The sequence below is a fragment of the Lipomyces doorenjongii genome (genome assembly GCF_038497915.1).
Source record: "Lipomyces doorenjongii strain NRRL Y-27504 unplaced genomic scaffold V1508scaffold_7, whole genome shotgun sequence".
Lineage (NCBI taxonomy): Eukaryota > Fungi > Ascomycota > Lipomycetes > Lipomycetales > Lipomycetaceae > Lipomyces > Lipomyces doorenjongii.
In genome coordinates, this window is record NW_027118074.1 from 174,650 (window position 1) to 192,240 (window position 17,591).

At 47.9% G+C, this 17,591-nt stretch overlaps 9 protein-coding genes across 9 annotated transcripts; 4 read left to right on the forward strand and 5 right to left on the reverse strand.

The window, feature by feature from the left end:
• Positions 1-528: 528 nt before the first annotated feature.
• On the reverse strand, positions 529-2,676 carry V1508DRAFT_459980 (Tubulin/FtsZ, GTPase domain-containing protein). Its single transcript, XM_066942758.1, has 9 exons — positions 2,570-2,676; positions 2,388-2,514; positions 2,286-2,335; positions 2,144-2,231; positions 2,026-2,097; positions 1,771-1,969; positions 1,418-1,722; positions 958-1,367; positions 529-907 (listed from the first exon to the last, which is right to left on the reverse strand). The coding sequence occupies exons 1-9, from the start codon at positions 2,603-2,605 to the stop codon at positions 857-859; spliced, it is 1,338 nt and encodes a 445-aa protein (XP_066797861.1). The 5' UTR covers positions 2,606-2,676; the 3' UTR covers positions 529-856.
• A 108-nt stretch (positions 2,677-2,784) lies between these two features.
• On the forward strand, positions 2,785-4,034 carry V1508DRAFT_263165 (Tim17/Tim22/Tim23/Pmp24 family-domain-containing protein). The gene is made up of 4 exons (XM_066936447.1): positions 2,785-3,145; positions 3,198-3,267; positions 3,322-3,526; positions 3,593-4,034. The coding sequence occupies exons 1-4, from the start codon at positions 3,058-3,060 to the stop codon at positions 3,851-3,853; spliced, it is 624 nt and encodes a 207-aa protein (XP_066797862.1). The 5' UTR covers positions 2,785-3,057; the 3' UTR covers positions 3,854-4,034.
• Positions 4,035-4,096: 62 nt separating this feature from the next.
• Positions 4,097-5,317, forward strand: V1508DRAFT_411422 (NADP-dependent oxidoreductase domain-containing protein). Its single transcript, XM_066939465.1, has 2 exons — positions 4,097-4,796; positions 4,866-5,317. The coding sequence occupies exons 1-2, from the start codon at positions 4,216-4,218 to the stop codon at positions 5,242-5,244; spliced, it is 960 nt and encodes a 319-aa protein (XP_066797863.1). The 5' UTR covers positions 4,097-4,215; the 3' UTR covers positions 5,245-5,317.
• Positions 5,255-6,479, reverse strand: V1508DRAFT_411426 (ERG2/sigma1 receptor-like protein). The gene is made up of 6 exons (XM_066939466.1): positions 6,350-6,479; positions 6,151-6,278; positions 5,949-6,089; positions 5,716-5,877; positions 5,560-5,653; positions 5,255-5,480 (listed from the first exon to the last, which is right to left on the reverse strand). The coding sequence occupies exons 2-6, from the start codon at positions 6,271-6,273 to the stop codon at positions 5,347-5,349; spliced, it is 654 nt and encodes a 217-aa protein (XP_066797864.1). The 5' UTR covers positions 6,274-6,278; positions 6,350-6,479; the 3' UTR covers positions 5,255-5,346.
• Positions 6,480-7,041: 562 nt separating this feature from the next.
• Positions 7,042-10,138, reverse strand: V1508DRAFT_263294 (uncharacterized protein). Its single transcript, XM_066936448.1, has 4 exons — positions 9,687-10,138; positions 9,443-9,606; positions 9,338-9,390; positions 7,042-9,278 (listed from the first exon to the last, which is right to left on the reverse strand). The coding sequence occupies exons 1-4, from the start codon at positions 9,849-9,851 to the stop codon at positions 7,288-7,290; spliced, it is 2,373 nt and encodes a 790-aa protein (XP_066797865.1). The 5' UTR covers positions 9,852-10,138; the 3' UTR covers positions 7,042-7,287.
• A 1,914-nt stretch (positions 10,139-12,052) lies between these two features.
• Positions 12,053-13,454, reverse strand: V1508DRAFT_411430 (ubiquitin-conjugating enzyme/RWD-like protein). The gene is made up of 4 exons (XM_066939467.1): positions 13,438-13,454; positions 13,103-13,387; positions 12,970-13,049; positions 12,053-12,906 (listed from the first exon to the last, which is right to left on the reverse strand). Exons 2-4 carry the CDS (start codon positions 13,127-13,129, stop codon positions 12,192-12,194), a joined length of 822 nt encoding a protein of 273 aa, XP_066797866.1. The 5' UTR covers positions 13,130-13,387; positions 13,438-13,454; the 3' UTR covers positions 12,053-12,191.
• A 21-nt stretch (positions 13,455-13,475) lies between these two features.
• On the forward strand, positions 13,476-14,810 carry V1508DRAFT_411434 (HIT-like domain-containing protein). Its single transcript, XM_066939468.1, has 4 exons — positions 13,476-13,624; positions 13,706-13,959; positions 14,008-14,120; positions 14,184-14,810. The coding sequence occupies exons 1-4, from the start codon at positions 13,537-13,539 to the stop codon at positions 14,692-14,694; spliced, it is 966 nt and encodes a 321-aa protein (XP_066797867.1). The 5' UTR covers positions 13,476-13,536; the 3' UTR covers positions 14,695-14,810.
• On the forward strand, positions 14,811-16,981 carry V1508DRAFT_365877 (glucosidase II beta subunit-like-domain-containing protein). Its single transcript, XM_066937344.1, has 4 exons — positions 14,811-15,164; positions 15,249-16,202; positions 16,256-16,487; positions 16,543-16,981. The coding sequence occupies exons 1-4, from the start codon at positions 15,065-15,067 to the stop codon at positions 16,760-16,762; spliced, it is 1,506 nt and encodes a 501-aa protein (XP_066797868.1). The 5' UTR covers positions 14,811-15,064; the 3' UTR covers positions 16,763-16,981.
• Positions 16,821-17,530, reverse strand: V1508DRAFT_411438 (4'-phosphopantetheinyl transferase). Its single transcript, XM_066939469.1, has 3 exons — positions 17,204-17,530; positions 17,063-17,154; positions 16,821-17,007 (listed from the first exon to the last, which is right to left on the reverse strand). The coding sequence occupies exons 1-3, from the start codon at positions 17,437-17,439 to the stop codon at positions 16,880-16,882; spliced, it is 456 nt and encodes a 151-aa protein (XP_066797869.1). The 5' UTR covers positions 17,440-17,530; the 3' UTR covers positions 16,821-16,879.
• Positions 17,531-17,591: the final 61 nt, after the last annotated feature.

The window sequence follows — 17,591 nt, forward strand, 5'->3', positions numbered from 1 at the left end:
TTAAATGAAATCGACAACGCGTTATTATACAAAAACATAGCCCATGTAAATTTTCAGATATTCCCGAAAATATCGAAATATGAAGTGTCTATTTAGTCTAGACAGGTTCATTTTAACTGTCGACCGGTAGAATAATGGGGCCAATTAACTACAAGTGTGCCTAGCTTACTATAGGACGTATTTTCCTTTGCCAGGAATGTTTACAGGCACAGAAAGACCGGAAAATTGAACAATAAGTGAGCCAAAGCGGAGTACTATGAAAATCTCTTCCACGGAGACGCAGCTCATCAATGGAATATCGTGAGCGTGGGCGGATGAAAGCGCTTGTAGCAAATCCAGGTTTGGCAACAGACACACAGCACGGCAAAATTCAGGATAGTGTCCAATAAAGTGACCGCCCAAGAGAAGCACGGACATTTGCAGCTGGGCATGGGTTGCAGGGGACAGATAACATATTAATAATGACTGCGCAAGGTTTCGTCGAGGAGTAGAATAGAGCTTAAGTTGACATTGACTATATTTATTATCATATCATTACAGTCCTATCTTATTTTATATTTTATCTTATATTTCTTCCATTGTACCTCGAGGATACTCCACGTCTATTGTCATGCCGTCCCTGGTGGACCTGCTAGCTACGAAAATACGGATCATGACTTCTAAAAGATAGTAACTTCTGCTTTTATTAGGCTCATTATCCATCTTGTGGTCAGATGACCCTCTTCCAGATGTGCCATTCATGACTGCGCTCAGTTTCTGGTTCCAACAATAATTGCCAACTAGTTGGGCCGATTAGTCTCAATAAACGATATGTTCTATGATAAAACGAACGACAGTATTAGCGTTTCCATCAGACCTAGAATTCATCTCCATCCAAGGTATTATTATTATCATTAACGGCACGGTACTGCAAGAAGTTAGCCGGCGGCCAACAAAATACAAATCAATACCACTTACGTCTTTCTCAAGGGCAGCTAAGTCCTCTCTTGCCTCATGGAACTCTCCCTCTTCCATGCCTTCGCCAACATACCAATGCACAAACGCCCTTTTCTTAAACATCAAGTCGAATTTCCAACCCAACCTCGCCCATGCATCCGCAACAGCAGTGGTATTAGCCAGCAGACAGCACGATCTATCCACAGCACCCAGATCCCCATCAGGCACAGTATAAGGCTTCTGATTATTAATCCCGAGTTTAAACCCCGTAGGGCACCAATCGACAAAGTTTACAGTACCGCGCTGCCGAAGTGATGCAATTGCGGCGTTGCATTCACTCGCCGTCACGTCACCACGGTAGAGCATAGCTACAGCCATGTATTTGCTGGATTGGGGGTTGCATTTTACCATTTGGTTTTCTGGTTCAAAACCTAAAAGGGTAGTTAGTGTCCGTCACTCTCGTATATAAGTCAACGCGTACACTGTGCTGTTAGGTCATTCACGCGGAGCATCTCATGCTGCACAGACTGCCTCGAATATATTGGCGCATATGAAGCCAGTGGGTAATGAAGCCTCGGAAATGGCACAAGATTCGTCTGGAACTCATTCAAATCGACATTGAGCATTCCGTCAAATCGTATTGACGACGTAATGGACGAAGCTACTTGCGCAATGATACGATTTAGATTCTCATACGACGGACGCGGAATATCCAATCGACGCTGACAAATATCATATACAGCTTCATTATCGAAAAGAAAAGAGCAGTCAGTGTTCAGGATTGTTCTATAGCTTATTAATAGCTTGTAAAGGAATTTGTCGCACTAGATATACCCATGAGTCGCTAATACAGCATTATACGGTTCCACGACAGCAGTAGAAACCCGCGGCGCAGAATATATTGCAAACTCCAACTTTGATCTCTTTGGAAATTCAGCTGCGATATGTTCCAGAAGCAGTGCACCAAATCCCGAGCCGGTACCACCGCCGAATGAGTGAAATACCAAAAATCCTTGAAGGCTAGAGCACGCTTCTGCAAAGTTTGCGTGAGCTATAGTAATGTACTGAACCATCGATAGGTTGGCATACCAGTGACGCGTCGAACACGCTCCCTGACTTTATCAATAACTTGTCTACCGATGGTATAGCATCCACGAGCATCTAATCAGGGTTAATTAGTGAGAGTGACAAACGACCGATTACATACAATTATTAGCAGCATCTTCTTCACCACTGATAAGCTGCTCAGGATGATACAAACCGTGAAAGGGGCCAGATCGCACTTGATCGATTGGCTACGCCATAATTAGCTATCCGATATAGACAGCATGCATACAGGGGAGTCATACTCCACTATCTAGATCAACAAATACCGAACGTGGTACGTACTTCCCTCTACCTGATAAGGTATCTTAGTCAGCTATTTCCAACACATTCTAAAGTTGTGATACCGGTCTCCGCGAAGAAGGTCTCTAAACCGGGTGTATGTTGTGCTCCTTCATTTAAATATCCAGTTGGTTGCAAGCCATGCTCGAGAAGGTATAATTCCCACGCTGCGTTTCCAAGCTGAACGCCTGCCTGCAACCGGCTGTTAGGTTGAAGTGAGGACGAAGTCACTTAAAATAGAACTAACCTGGCCTATATGTAAATGGACGACTTCTCCTCTCATTGTTTCTAATGGAAACTGTATTGAAAGTAGTGTCTGCAGATCGCAGTACGCGATGTTTAACCGGTCAGAGGGGGCCCAGGCCAATAACAAAGCAACCACCGAGGCTCCAGAGTAGCCCCGATGCCCAATGACGTCATACCAACTTACGCAGATGTTTTGCGGGGCACAGCACTGTCATCAAGATCCATGTGCACATCGAGCCGCAATGCTCTAAGTCTTCTTGGCACGATCACATGGACTTGCTCCGTCGACGGCAACGTTCAGATTTCGGTCAAGATACTTACTGATATCAGTTAGTGGCCCCTGGTCTCGTGGACGCTCGTGAAGACCGGATATCCGACTCCCCAGGGCATTTATACTCGAGCCTCAATCGTTTTCAGACCGTACGTCAGCACAGCCAAACAAAATAGCCCCGATTTCGATTCAGATACAGTCGTTGTGTGGGTTTAACAATGGATAGGATAATGGATACTGTACAGCAAGTCATTCTGGATCCTAAATACCACGATGTCTTAGGAATTCTAAAAGGCCTTCGAAATGGTACGTTGCTGTATTTTGACAGGTTTGAACGATGGCTAACGCGTGTGTGCAGGCGCAATTTATGGAAGCAAAGTGCGCTTTGCGCATGCTTTGGTCATGACATTCCTCTTCAGGAACGGATCGTACGTACACATATGCTCGATATTTCAAATGTGGTTATTGACGCGGCTCTGTAGATTCAAGGACAAGATGGTATTGATAGTCAAGGCAACGAGAGAGCATGCCCGAAATCTCGCGACATTTGTATTCATTTATAAATCTACGCTTTACGTGCTTAAATCCACGAATGGAAAGCAGCAAGATATAGACACTTTCATAGCCGGTTTATTAGGTGGCTATGTTGTTTTTGGCCGAGGAGGAAAATCGTCTGTGAATCAGCAGGTCTGTATTCCGGTCTCAAGTTTCCAGTTTTTTTCTCAAGCAGTGACTAACAGACGCTGATAACAGATCGTTCTGTACGTCTTCTCACGGGTAGTCCTAGGCCTCGCCAAGCTTACTGTCAAGAAGCGATTGATACCTTCACTCCATGACGATGTTGGCAACAAGGTCTGGCCGGCGTTTGCTGCAGTCTGCTGGGGCCTGGTCATGTACATGTTCCGGACCGACCCGGATGTGTTACAACCCAGCATGAAGACTAGTATGGATTATATTTATCTAGACTCGAATAGATGGGATAGCCTGCGAAACTTGGTGTGGCATAATGAGTAAGATAGAAATATTTGGCCTAGATGAGTAGTTAAACTTCAGGTGCATTGGAGTTTCGTATTGAATAAATTTTGGGATTTGCATTATGTACGATATAAAATGTATTTTTCTATTTTTCGTCAATTTGTAACATTTATATCTGCGCACACCAATCTTTCCATGAGCGGTATTTACTTCGTCGGTGCCTGGAGGGAGGATGTTGATTCTTTAAAGTTATCTGTGTCAGAACATCCCGGATACAGGGCTGTCAATTATCAAGCCGCATAGGCACGGCGACTCAGTCTTTTCATTCAGCTAATCCAAATCACACTGTATGGCCGTTAACCTATTCGAATTGCAATAGTATAACCCCCTCACAACGCACAATGCCTGTCGATATAATTCTGGGCACTAACAACGTCGGCCCGCACGGCAAAATCAAGACCACCGCGGACTTGAGCGCCATATTGGACCTCTACCACTCCCTGGGGCATAAATATCTCGATACAGCATATCTCTATCCCGCCGGCCACCCCGGCGAGTCCGAGACGTTTCTTGGTGACTTGGAAGTTACGAAAGATGCGAAGTTCGTACTTGATACCAAAGTGCGAAGTTTTGAAGATGGTGCCCACACAGCGGACAAGATCTACAAGTCCGTCGACGAGCAACTGAAACGGCTCAAAGTCGATAAGGTCCGCACGTTGTATCTCCATGCGCCAGATCGCACGGTTTCGTTCGAGGAATCGCATAAAGCCATGAACGAGCTGTATAAGCAACGTAAATTCGAGAGATTCGGTATCTCAAATTACCAGCCGGACGAGATCCTGGGATTTGTCGAGCGCGCGAAGAAGTACGGTTGGGTCGCGCCGAGTTCTTATGAGGGCCTTTATAACATTGTCAGCCGTCGTGCTGAGACGGAGTTGCTGCCCATATTCAGGGAGCACAATATTGATTTTTACGCGTACTCGTAAGTTCTGCGAGAATAAAATATGCCTGAATTATGAGACGAGCGCGAGCGCTGGCTGACAGAGATTAGACCACTTGCGTCCGGATTCTTTTCCAACATCAAGAGAAACGAGCCACCGCCAGCAGGCGGGCACTTCGACCCCACGACATTCAACGGCCAATTTAACCAGGGCTGGTTCTTTAGAGACGCTCTCTTCACAGCCGTCGAAGAGCTCCAAAGAGTTGGCGAGAAACACGGTATCCCGAACAATGCTATCGCACTCCGGTGGCTTCGACATCACTCGCAGCTGACGGACGCGGATGCGATTTTGGTGGGGTATTCGAATATCGGCCAGTTGAAGCAGAACTTGGAGTATCTTGAGCAGGGACCTTTACCGGAGGAGATTGTAGCGGTTATCGACAAGATTTGGGCCGCCATTGAGGACGATGCGCCCAAAGCGGCCATGTAGTGCATGATCATTCAGCACAATAGGAGTAAATTAATAAAATACATTCAATCTATCATAATGCATTCAATCTATGTCATGCTTTCCGAAAATCTAGTACAAAATCTAAAACTTTCGCCGAAGCGCACTTTCGATCATCGCCTTGCCGGTAAAATACGCAGTCCGGGCAAACGTCCCGAGATCCAGAGTCGAGAACAGCGTGTCCGCGAGGCCAAACGGTAGCATAGCAGGGATCCAACCTATTATAGCATTAGCGCTGTCATATGGCACTCTAAGAGTGACAGAGTAGATTAGATTCACAGTCAAATGGAGCCGTACCTTGTGCGAGTTCGAGAGCGAAGCAAGTTGTAGGCATGGAATATTGCTGCACGGAGCCACGTTCGAGGATATGCAAATCACCAGGCTTATAAATCTACGAAGCGTCAGCACACTTTAGCCAAGAAAAAATAGCGGAAACGAAACCAAGGGACGTACGATAGGGTCGGGATCACCGAGGTCATGGACCCACTGTTCGCCTTTGAGAATGAAGAAGTAGTCGTTGGCAGGATGCACGCCCGTATGTCCTTCCGTACCAATTGCCGTCCCGAAAAATATAAGGTATTCTGAGATTGAAGCGTGTTGTATGAACATTGAACCCTACGCACTCCAGTTAGCTGTCTCCTGCACCAGTATGGCTGCGAGAAAGTGGGGAACAGAAAGGGGAATACCATTGCGTTACCAGCATTATTAAACATCCAGTCGTCGGTGTTATACGGATTTACATTATCCCCATACACATTTCTCAGTCTGGTATTAATCTCGTAAAAAAGTGCAGTCGTATTTCCGGGTGGCACCATACCGAGAGAATCCTACATCTAGTTAACAGGAGCCGGAACGTATGATCTCGGACGACAGCAAGAACAAGCCCACCTTGACAATGCCATGCACAACTTCTGGGTCAAATATGTATAGAGTAGGAAGAACGTATGTATCGAGGTAATAATAAGCAGACAATACAACGCCGAGGATAATCGATAATTTGAAGTAGTTCATGTTTGCTGCACGACCTCAATTAGTATTCCATTCCGTCCCACTAATAAACTGACTTGCCAAAATTGAACACACATACTTGCGACACAGGACCGAGATTTATTGATCTCCTTCTTTCGTATTGACTGTCTCGGAGATATATATGCCAAAGGTGCAATATAATATCTTCCCTTGGCGCCTCGGGTGCCAGTCTCGTATTTTTTTAGTTTTGTTCGCTTTGTAAACTCACGTGGGCCACATAAATACGAGTTGGCCTCGGGAAAACTTTAGCCTCGAACCAACATTACGATCCCGAGACAACGGCTCGTGTTCGGATCTTCATTGAAGAATTCGCCCTTGACAAAGTCTGCGGTGCAATCGACTGTAAAATTGGCTAGCAGTCATTGTTATCCTGATGGACACAGCCGCAATTCTACATGGTTCATCTGCAAAGATCCCAAATACAGTCTTTAAAACAATTATTAAATTAATATTTCGTCCCATCTCTATCGTACTTGTTGGTATGTATAACAAATTCAGACTCATCTCAAGTTATCTCATCATTCTTGTCGCCCGCCAAATATATTTCCATCCCACATCTAACTATCATACCCTCCCAATGCCAAAAAGCCAAATGTAAAATTAATGAAACAATCAATGTCATAATTATAAAAGAGCACCTAAACAGTCCACACTCCTCATAAAAATACAACAAACATTAACATCACGCTATGAAAAAATTACATTAGCGCATCTCGGTCGCCTCCAATAGGGATGGCCGTCCAATCAAACGGTATATGATTCCAAACAAGCAGATACAAAAAATAAATGCAACCAAAGGTGCAATGACGGCAATTGCAAAACTGAAGAGCCAAGAGTATGTGATGACTGAATAAATGAATGAGCGACAATAATCATATATAATGAAATTGCCTTGCCAACTCTTCTAAAATCAAAATGCATATATTTCTTGAGGCAATTGTTATCCTCAAGAATGAAAACTCACAATGCCGGAAACGAAACTGGCGAAACCAAAATCTAGACTAAAATGAATACAATGCCTCCGACGCCAGCGGACACGACGGCCAAAAATGTCACAAACACGACAGCTTGATGCCAAAATCCCGGCATATTATGACGCCACAGGAATGCAACCAGGCCAGCTAACGCGATGCCCTCGGCAAAGACAATGCCGATGGACGCAAGCATCGAGACATATGCCGGGACAGGGAGTAATTCGGTCGCTGCGCTACTCTGACCGCCAAAGACAATGCCGTCGAGAATGCCGACGAGTGTGAGTGAGATGCTGAATGAGAGAGCATAAAACATTGTTAGTGCACGGTCGACGCTGATTGCATCGCCGATGTTGATGCCCAGGAGAGCGTGTTGGTGACTATCCGCATCCGGGAAGTTCGTCTGGAGGTCCTGCTCAGTGCTGGTTGGAGAGTGTAAATCAGACTCTGGGTTCGCAAGAAGCGACTCCCTCTCCTGATCATCAGCTTGTCGTCTGGCCGCGGGCACATCGTTAAATTCATGAATCGAATGCACCTTCTTTGACAACCGACTCCAAATCCCCGTCGACCAATCAGTGAGTTTATCAACAGACAACTTATTCAACAAGGTACGTGACTCGCCAGCATCAACGTAAAATGTCCCATCATCCTCCTCAGGATGATCAAACTCATTCCAATACCGGGCCTCGTCGTCATGCACAATCGTCAACCGGCGGGGCGATTTCGCAGCTCTGTCCTTAGCCGCCCGAGCAATCGCTTCGCCCTGTGCAGCGACCTTTGCTGCCTTCGCAGCTTTTGCATCCATAGGGGATTCAGGCACTGCTGCTGGTTTGGAAGGAAGTGGTACGTTCGTCGTATTCGGCGCCCAATTCTCGTTCGGCGTCTCGACGCTGCTAGTGCCCTCTACCGTGGCACTGGACGACGACGAGGTAGAAGGCGCGAGGTTCGTAGTTTGCGCGCTTGATGTCCGCGACCGCAGTTTTGGCCGCGTGGTAGTCTTCTGCTTTGGGATCTTGTGGATATCTTCTGCTAACATATGCGCCCACGGCGGTTGCTGATCAGACAGACCTAGAGATGAGACCGCGTGCGAGAAGTAGCTGAAGCCAGGAACTTCGTAGACTGTGTGCGAGGTCTTGAGCTCCGACAGCCATTTTGGCTCGTTTCCTTGCCATCGAACTTCGAGAACAGAGTACGGGAAGGTGGTATATTCGTAAGCCTGGCCGGCATCCATCCAGCCACTTTGCGTCGAGACCGGCCTGTACTTGAGCGAATGGTCGAGGGTGGCCCAAACGGTTGGTCCCGACGAACCTATCAGTTCAAATCGCATCCGTTTGACGGCAACAGCAACAGATGGCTTCGCCGCGCGCTTTTGGAGCCAGAAAACGACCGACTTGCCGATACTATCGAGCTGCTGCAATTCACTGGGACCGGCGGACGAATTGACGATGTTCTCAATGTACTTCTTCTTGCCGGATAGGACAGCACCGCCGGGAGTACAGAGTACTGCTTCCGAGTTGTCTATTTCGATGTCGGCGATGATCTGGGAGACTTCGTCGCGTATCTTCTTTTGACTGTTGATGTTGCTGAGCACGGCTTGGCTGTTGACATACACGATGCGGGTGTCGGATTCGACGTCGTAATCGGTATTCCGGATCAGATTACGGCGGAAGAACGACTCGTTCGGCATGATAGACAGGTACTTGACCAAAAAGGTCTCCAACTCGATGAAATTATCGCTATGAACCCAAAAGACAGTCGATCCAGACGCCATGGTCCTTGCGGCTTCGAAATCGAGGTCGCCGTTTGTTAAACTCGTGCGGGTCGGCTGGGAGAAAAATCGGAGAGACGACTGGAAGTATCGGCGAATGGAGTCATAAAGGAAAGAGAGCTCAACGATGGAGGATGTGAAATTACGCTTTGCGAAGGATTTGGGGGAATCGACAATGACTGCATAGCGTGTAGAGAGGGACGTTGTGCTGGACCATTTGTTGTATGCTTTGACGAGTTTCGTGAAAGCTAAGGACGTTAGCAAAGAAAAACAAAACTAGTATAATGATTGAAGTGAAGGTAATTACCTATTTTATGAGAACTCACAAAACGGGCGAGCGCCTGAAGATTCTGGTAGATTCTGAATAGTCAGTTAGCCGTTTTCTTCGCCGTAAGTGATAGACATGACTCACGATTCGATTTCGGCTTCGATTTTAATAACGGGCTTCTGGCGTTGCGCATTCGAAATGGGATACGTTCGCGCAGCATCCTGCTTTGTGATCTCGTCGACGGCTTTATTGCAGTCGCGAATTCGGCGGTCGAGCTCGCCTGCTTTAGACCGGACGAAGACGTTTACCTAAACAAAACAAAGACATTAGCACTCCGAACAATACAGCCAGCCGTATTGTAGCGGATATACGATCAAGGGAGACGCACTCGTTCAAACTGCTCGCTGAGCGCCGAGTAGATTATGTCTTCATTGCCGGGACGCACACCGGAGGCGATGCAATTTTTGATGAGAGCCTTGAACTCGTCGTAGTCAACGGAGAATGCCTGCCATTCTGGCACTGCATACTGCGCGAGGACGTGGCCGTATCGCATCGTCGACTGGGTGGACAATCGAAGTATCTGTGTTTGGAGGAGATGGTGAAAAGAGAGAAAGTGGGGGGAGTTACTATCGTATCGACTCGTCGTCGCCCGTCGTTGCTCGGGCGATGGTTTGTAGTCCGCCTCGGCCCGCTGCGGACAACAGTGTCCAAAACAAAGTCCCACTCAGCCACTCTAGACCAGCCCGAATTGTCTACCACTGTATTTATAGGATCAACCCAATCTCAATACCAATTATATATAGAATCTATGTAAAAAATACAGTAGACTGTGCGTCATGCTACAATCTCAGCAACAATGTCGGTATCGCAGGAAATCCTCGCATTGAACTAGTGGCCAACGCTAAGCCGAGAACGGATATTGGGAGATACCTGATCGGGCCGCGTGCTTGCTAGCGTAAACTCTGTAATTACAGCTAGGCCTGTCTAGGCAATGCATCTGATTACTCGAAGCACCGGGCACCTAACGGCTTAGCCAACTGTCGCAACCGTGATGAAGAAAAGGAGAGATTGTGAGAAGTCACATTATTATATTTGCATTTATTGATTTGGGTTAATAAGCGTGGCAGATAGTGTGTGGTCTGCCTAGTAATTTGTAGATTGGTATTAATCAGGCGCCCAAGCTCCAGACTCGGCGAACAGTAATCAGCCTTTGTTGGCTTCCCTAAGCAGGCCGCTCTAATAATGACAGACATATGATAGATAGATAGCCTTCGTCGCCTCTGAACGGCGGAACGCACACATGTTGGCACTTGAGACTTCAAATGTAACATATAATCCAACATTACGACGCGATGGTCAGTCACCGACTCCCCGACTCACCGATTATCACACAGCATACCCAGGATCACCCACCGTAGGTAACATGACAGTATCGACTATCGTAAACATCTACAGCCAAGCCGCCGCTGTGCTGGTATATTGCAGAATATACGAGGCGTCAGATAGTCGCACCATTCGCGGCGCACATTTATAAGATTCCTCAGCCAAACTGATGTTGGCTTCTTCTGAGCCGCGTCAAAGACAACCAAGCCAAATGCGGCACACGGTCACGCGACGCATACAATTGCAAATAGAAGCGCCTCTGTCCGTTCATATCGCCATTTCAGATGCTCTACTGGTTTTATGAATGCCGTTCTGTCATCTACTTGGATCTTCGGCAGACAACGGGACATGCAGGATGACGCATTGGAGGGGGTGGCCTACTTGGCCGCCCTCGGAGCCCTCCCTATAATGCCGACGCCACATTCTTTAAATAATTGTCTGCAGGGCACGATTGCATTGCATTTTGAGGCGACACTGTATCGATCATTCATGCACCGCAGTTATATCGTCCCAAGTTGGATCAATTATTGCTCGTATTCGCTTTTCCGCAGCTGACATCGTCCCTAATCACTTATCGCTACTCCGAAGCATATTTTGACTTCGCGAGTCGAAACCCTGAAAGCGATCGGACCGCGTCTGAGCACATTCGTGTCACGATCCCCAGCTTAATTGATTGACGCGATCGCACGTGCCTTGTCATGCTGAGATCATGCTTAACTATTATGATTCTTGTCAGGTCAGGTCACGGCTACTCGATCTTGGATCTGCTCCGTCTGGCTGTCTGTGAGCCTGTCTCTCTCTCTCGCGCATTGCCTCAATCAGTCTGTTTGACCTGTGGCTCACATGCGACCACGATAACTGATCTCGTTAGTAGAGAGCGCATGATCTTATGTCGATGTTTGCGACTTGCTAATCGAATCGAGCCGCACGATCAAATGACTGGGACTCCAAGACGCGCATCATCGCAAGATTTCAGATGGATCTCGCATTGCTATTCGTGATCGACGTGCGTGCTTATTCAGCTTAGTATTGGTCTGATCCCGCCTGAGATTGTCATAGTGGCCCCCGCGTTGGAAGACTGCAAGTTGGCCAACCACGGCGCCGCATAGGACCACGGGCTTCCCAGATCCTCAAGCTCCCTTATTATTATCTCGCCAGTCTAGTGCACTGCGTTCCGTAATCATGTCAGGCGTTCGTACTCATGTCAGGCGGCTCGATCTTGCACAAATATCGCACACTCCACAGCCGTCGTCATGTGAATCCTGACGACGGTCACAATTCGCATGTTTTGCACACTGTTTCGGACCTATCCCGGTTCTAGCTCTCTACGTAAACTCGCGCGACCGTGACTTCAGCCATCCGCCACCATCCACAGTTGACGAATTCTATTGAAACTACATAAACTTTCAAAAGAGACACAACGCCAGTAACACACACAATTATATAAGCCAAACCCAAAGTGCATCCACGACGTCGACCCCATGCAGTCACGTCTACATCCCGAGCATATCTACTTGCTCGAGCTCGCGACGCGGTTTGCGATCACGCATGCCAGTACGAGGAGGACCGCGCATAATGCTTTATGCGTTCCGATCCAGCTCTGGTTACCTCTGGCACCATTTGTACCCGCACCGGTGACTTTCGCTGCAGATTTGCCTGATCTCAGACTGGACGTATCGAACACCCCAAACGGTCCTCCACCACCCAACTCGCTCGCGCGACCACCAGCACCATCTTCATTCAAAACCCCGTCCGCAAGCGCAGCAACAGCCGCAACACCTCCCGTCCCTACCGCAGCAACCGGCGCACTACTCCGCGCCTTCCTTATCCGCTCAACAATGTACTTCTCGTTCTCAGCCGCTTCTGCCGAAAACTCCTCCACAAATTTACGGTTCTGACGCACATTCCAATCACGAGACAATTCCGCCAGTTTAATCTTCTCCTCATTCGTCGACCGCAGCGCACCCGTGGTTAACTCGTCTGAGGTCATGAAACTTAACAGCCCTGTCAAGATCGTCGACACACTCCAAGCTGGGTTCCACGTTTTCGGGTGGTAATCTGAGATTGAAAGACACAGTCGAGTGTTTGTTTGGAACCGACCTGACGGTGTGATCATCCGGATAGCGGGCGGTTTGTAGGGGTAATCTGGCGGGAACGTTAGCGTGCCATGGTACTGCCCGCCTTCGTATGGAGTCGACGGCGGTCCTGTTATGAGGTAGTGCCATCTACCCAAGTCAGCACACGTTCTCCAAATCATATATAAAACAATGCAAAAATGCTGTACCCACATTAGAATATTCTTTTCGCTTGGATGCGCGGTAATAAACGGTGGCGGACTCTCTTGCATATGTTTATATTCGCGTGCGAGCTGTACGTCTCAGTTAACTAGATCTTTGTCTGCCAGTAACGTATAAAACATACCCGCTTATTCGCTGCTCTTGTGGCCATCTTAATGATTCCTGCAGACTACCTTGTTTCCGCCGTACGTATCAGTGATGACTCTAAGCCCTCGGACGTCGCTAACCAATCACACCCCTCCAGCAAATAAAACTAATCGTCCACGACAAAATAAATGTCAATACTTTTCTCGCCGCTGCTCGGTAAATCGTTATTTCGACCGGTTGTTGACGTCCACGATTAGTCCACTTGCTGCGTGGCGGCAAAGGAGCAAGCTGCTCTGCCCAGGCTTGCTGTTCACTTTGTGATCTAACCATAATGAGCCGGGTAAGTTTATTAAAGTTTCAATGTGTTGTTACCTTGATCCAAGTGGCTCCTTTCCAGACATTGTTGCTCATATCGCCTTAAGAGATTTTTTGTAATAAAATTAGCCATTGCATTGGATCGGCTAAGCGACCATGGCTTCGGATGAAGCGCATGACCTTGCAAGCGACGAATCAATACAACTGATCCGGCGATTCCAATTTGAAAGAGTACTTAATCACGGTACACTCCTCTTTCATGTTCACCTTTGCAAAAAGTCTCATGTACTCAATTGCGCGTAATTTGGAGCTCACATTCGTACAGACACGAGGTCAAAATTGATAAACATCCTGGGCACAATAGACTCCACCCCCGCCATCCTCATCGTCGAAAAAACCGCATTCACGGCGCACGACGAGGCTGCGATCGCAAAGCTGCAGACTGTCGAAAACGGGATTTCGTCCATACGGCTGCTTGATCGCAATGATATCTATAGATGGTATATGGCTGTGTTGGTACAAGACCTCGAGATTTCGCCTGGTGCGAAAGTGTCGTTGATTTGGCCTGCTACTAAGACTGTCAGTCCGACAAATGATGGTGGCCGCATTTATGCTGACTGGTTGTAGCATATTGAGAAGTATGGAAAACAGCGACGGAGGGTGATCCGCGAAACACCGGAGTTGTATCGAAAGATTTTGTACCCGTATATTGAGAAAATGCGAGGAGATCGGATTCAATGGTACGCGCGTTGGCTCCTATTCATCCCACAAACCGTGTTTATCAATGGCTAACTCATGGCAAGGGTCTACAACATACTATCCCACAAAGTCGAAGCCGACAGGATCGTCTACGAAAATCCTGATCCACGCGAAGGCTTCGTCTTACTCCCCGACTTGAAATGGGACAGAACGACAATGGACTCAGTATACCTTGTCGCGATTGTTCACCGGCGCGACATAGCCTCCATTCGCGACCTAAACAAGTCTCATATAGCTTGGCTAAAGTCGGTGGACTCGGAAATTATCCAAGCTGCCACGCAAACGTACTCCGCCATATCCGCGACGCAGCTACGTGTATACGTGCATTATCTTCCGTCGTATTACCACTTTCACATCCACGTCACGAACGTGGAGCACGATGCCGGCGACGGCGCGGCGGTCGGGAAGGCGATCATGTTGAGTGATCTAATTGCGCGTTTGGAGGAGATGAGCGACGAAGTGTATGGATTTGCGAATACTACTTTCACGTATTTGTTGGGCGAAAATTCAGAGTTATGGAAGAATGGCTATGCGAGTGTGATTGATGGAGTGTAGATTTTGGTGTGGTGCCATTGATAGGCTCTGTATTGCAGACTGACACAGATTCCTTGTACAATATAGTTGAGGCTACAATACCAGCCTGTGGCTTCCAAAAGAACTGCACGCGACTATCGATCATTTGTTAGACCTCCGACTTACTGTAAATAATAAGAATGTGGACCTGTCATATTTACTGTGACGATATCGGACTGGCGGGGCAAAATCGCTACGTAAACCGTTAAATGCACACCCCGTCGATCAGCTGAGAGCCGCGCAACAAAACCCCTTGGGCATACGCTTATCCCGCCAATATCCAGCCATCTGATCCCGGCAATTCTTCCGCTACTAATAATCGATTACTTTCGCCTGGCGGTGTACGATAGCAATGAGGATTTCAATCAGCACCTTTGCTCTCGCGCTGGCGTACACCGGGCGAGAAGTTCTCGCCGCCAAATCAGCACACATCCGGGGCGTCTCAGATGCAGGTGCGTCCATTCCATCCGCCTGATGGCTCAATTGCATTCTCCGATGCTCTTTTAAAGTGATATATGCTAATAAAGCGTATGTAGACCAAGCACTCTACCAGCCAGACGAGAGTGGCAACTGGGCATGCCTGAATCATCCAGATATTGTCCTGCCATTGTCACGCATCAATGATGACTACTGCGACTGTCCAGACGGCTCCGACGAGCCTGGCACATCAGCCTGTCCCAACGGCAAATTCTACTGCGCAAATAAGGGACACGTTCCAGGTGTCCTCCCGTCTTCTCGCGTCAACGACGGCGTATGTGACTACGATATCTGCTGCGACGGCTCAGAAGAGTGGGCGGGGATAGTGAAGTGCGAAAACAAGTGCCGCGAGTTCGCTGCCGAGTACGCGAAGAAGCAGGCCGAGTTCCGCAAGACCCAGGTCGCGGGCTGGAACGCGCGGGCGAAGTTAGTCGCCAAGGCAGCCGGTATTCGTCAGGCGCTGCAGAAGGAGCTGGGCCAGTTGGAGACCCAGATTGCTTTATCTGAGGCACGAATTGCCAGGGCAAGGGAGGCGTTTAAACTTGCGGAAGTGCAGTCTTCGAGCCGAGTGGGCACAAAAGGATCGCCACTGTTGGGGAGGGTCAAATCCCGCATCGAGGAATATCAGAAAGCGACCACGGCTCTGAGTCAGCGCGTGACTATTTTGGAAACACGGCTGGCGATTGCGCAGGAAATTTTGCAGAAGTTGAATGACGAGTATAATCCGAACTACAACGACGAGGGGGTCAAGGCGGCTGTCAAGGCGTACCAGGAGTTTAAGGAGTCTGATCCTGTGGATGGTGACTACCTCCAACATATTGAGATCAGTGCAGCGGACGACGAGGAGTTGTTCAGCGAGGAGGAGATCGAAGTCGATTCTGACGTTGTTGAGTATGACGCGTATATCCCTCTACAGTGGAGACTCTGGATTCATGACCAAAAAACCAAACTGCGTGAATTTTTGGTCGAGCGCGGTCTGTTGGCAGAGCGCAAGCCTTCCGGAGAGACTGCTAGTACGTATTTTGACACGGCGAGATTTCAGCGTCCACTTACTAACACTTATCAGGCGTCTCAAATGCAAGGAAAGAACGCGATGCGGCAGAAAAACAAAACAATGAACTGAAGACCAAGCGCGATAGCGTTTCCAGAGACCTCGCAGCCGAGTTCGGTGACGACGACGTTTTCAGGGCTCTAGCGGGCGAATGCATTGATATCGAAAGCGGGGAATTTACGTACGAATTGTGCTTTAACGACAAGGCTACTCAGAAAGGAAAATCAGGAGGCCCGACCAAATTAGGGTATGCTTCTTATGTCGACAGAATTTTTGCTGTAGGGGCTGCTGACAAGGTTTAGAAACTTCGATAAGATTGAAGGGAACAAGATATACTTCACGCAGGGCGTCAAGTGCTGGAATGGACCTCATCGGTCGGCGGTTGTGGAAATGCAATGCGGAGAGAAGAACAAGGTCTTGTCTGTGTCAGAGCCGGCGATGTGCGAATACTTTTTCAAAATCGTCACGCCTGCACTCTGTACAAAGCCTGAGTCAGATACGAAACCGAGGGACGAGTTATGAATCTTACGGGGCAAACATCGCGACGCTAAGGGTAGAAAATTAGTGAAGTTTATGACTAGCCACTGGCTAATAGATTGTTCTCTATGTAAATTTTGTAATCTGCAAAAGTCTTGTTTGTTATTGAGAGGAGTCTTTAGATTGGCCACGAATAACGGCCGCTAGTAAATATTCACCGTCGTGTGTTACGCTGACAAAGAAGTCCTCGTCTTTACTGATCGCCTCACCCCTAACTGTAGGTTTCGAACCTGATGTCATATGTGAACATGTTAACAGAAAGTGTATGATCGGGGAGATACGTACTACCGGGATCTATCGTGTTCCAGTCGCGCATTTGGAAACTAGATTGTCGGCTCTTATCCAGCGACTTGAACAAAGCTTCCTTGATCGACCAACTACAACCGTCAACACAACCTGCGTACCAACAGCAAACAACAAACATACCATCGGGCAATAAACAAATCGTGTCGCTCGCGACTCTCTATCATCGAAGCTGCACGGTTATATTCTGCGTGATGCAGAATCCGTCGCGTGAATTTCGCCAAGTACACAGGCTTGCGGGACAGTAATGCCGTTATTCGCGGTACATACACTAAATCAATACCGAGACCGCGGATATTGGCAATTGTCGCGGTGCGAATTGCGGCCTGTGTGAATGAAACAGATCTGGAGAGGCTCATCGCACTTCATGGGAGCGTAACTAGCCTGTAATTCATATCCGGGAGATATGAACCGCAATGGCAATTATATATAGTCACTATTGAAATAGCCCATATGTAGTTTAGAATAACATCCTAAACCTAGACGCGTTTTCTTGACAAATCCCCTAACC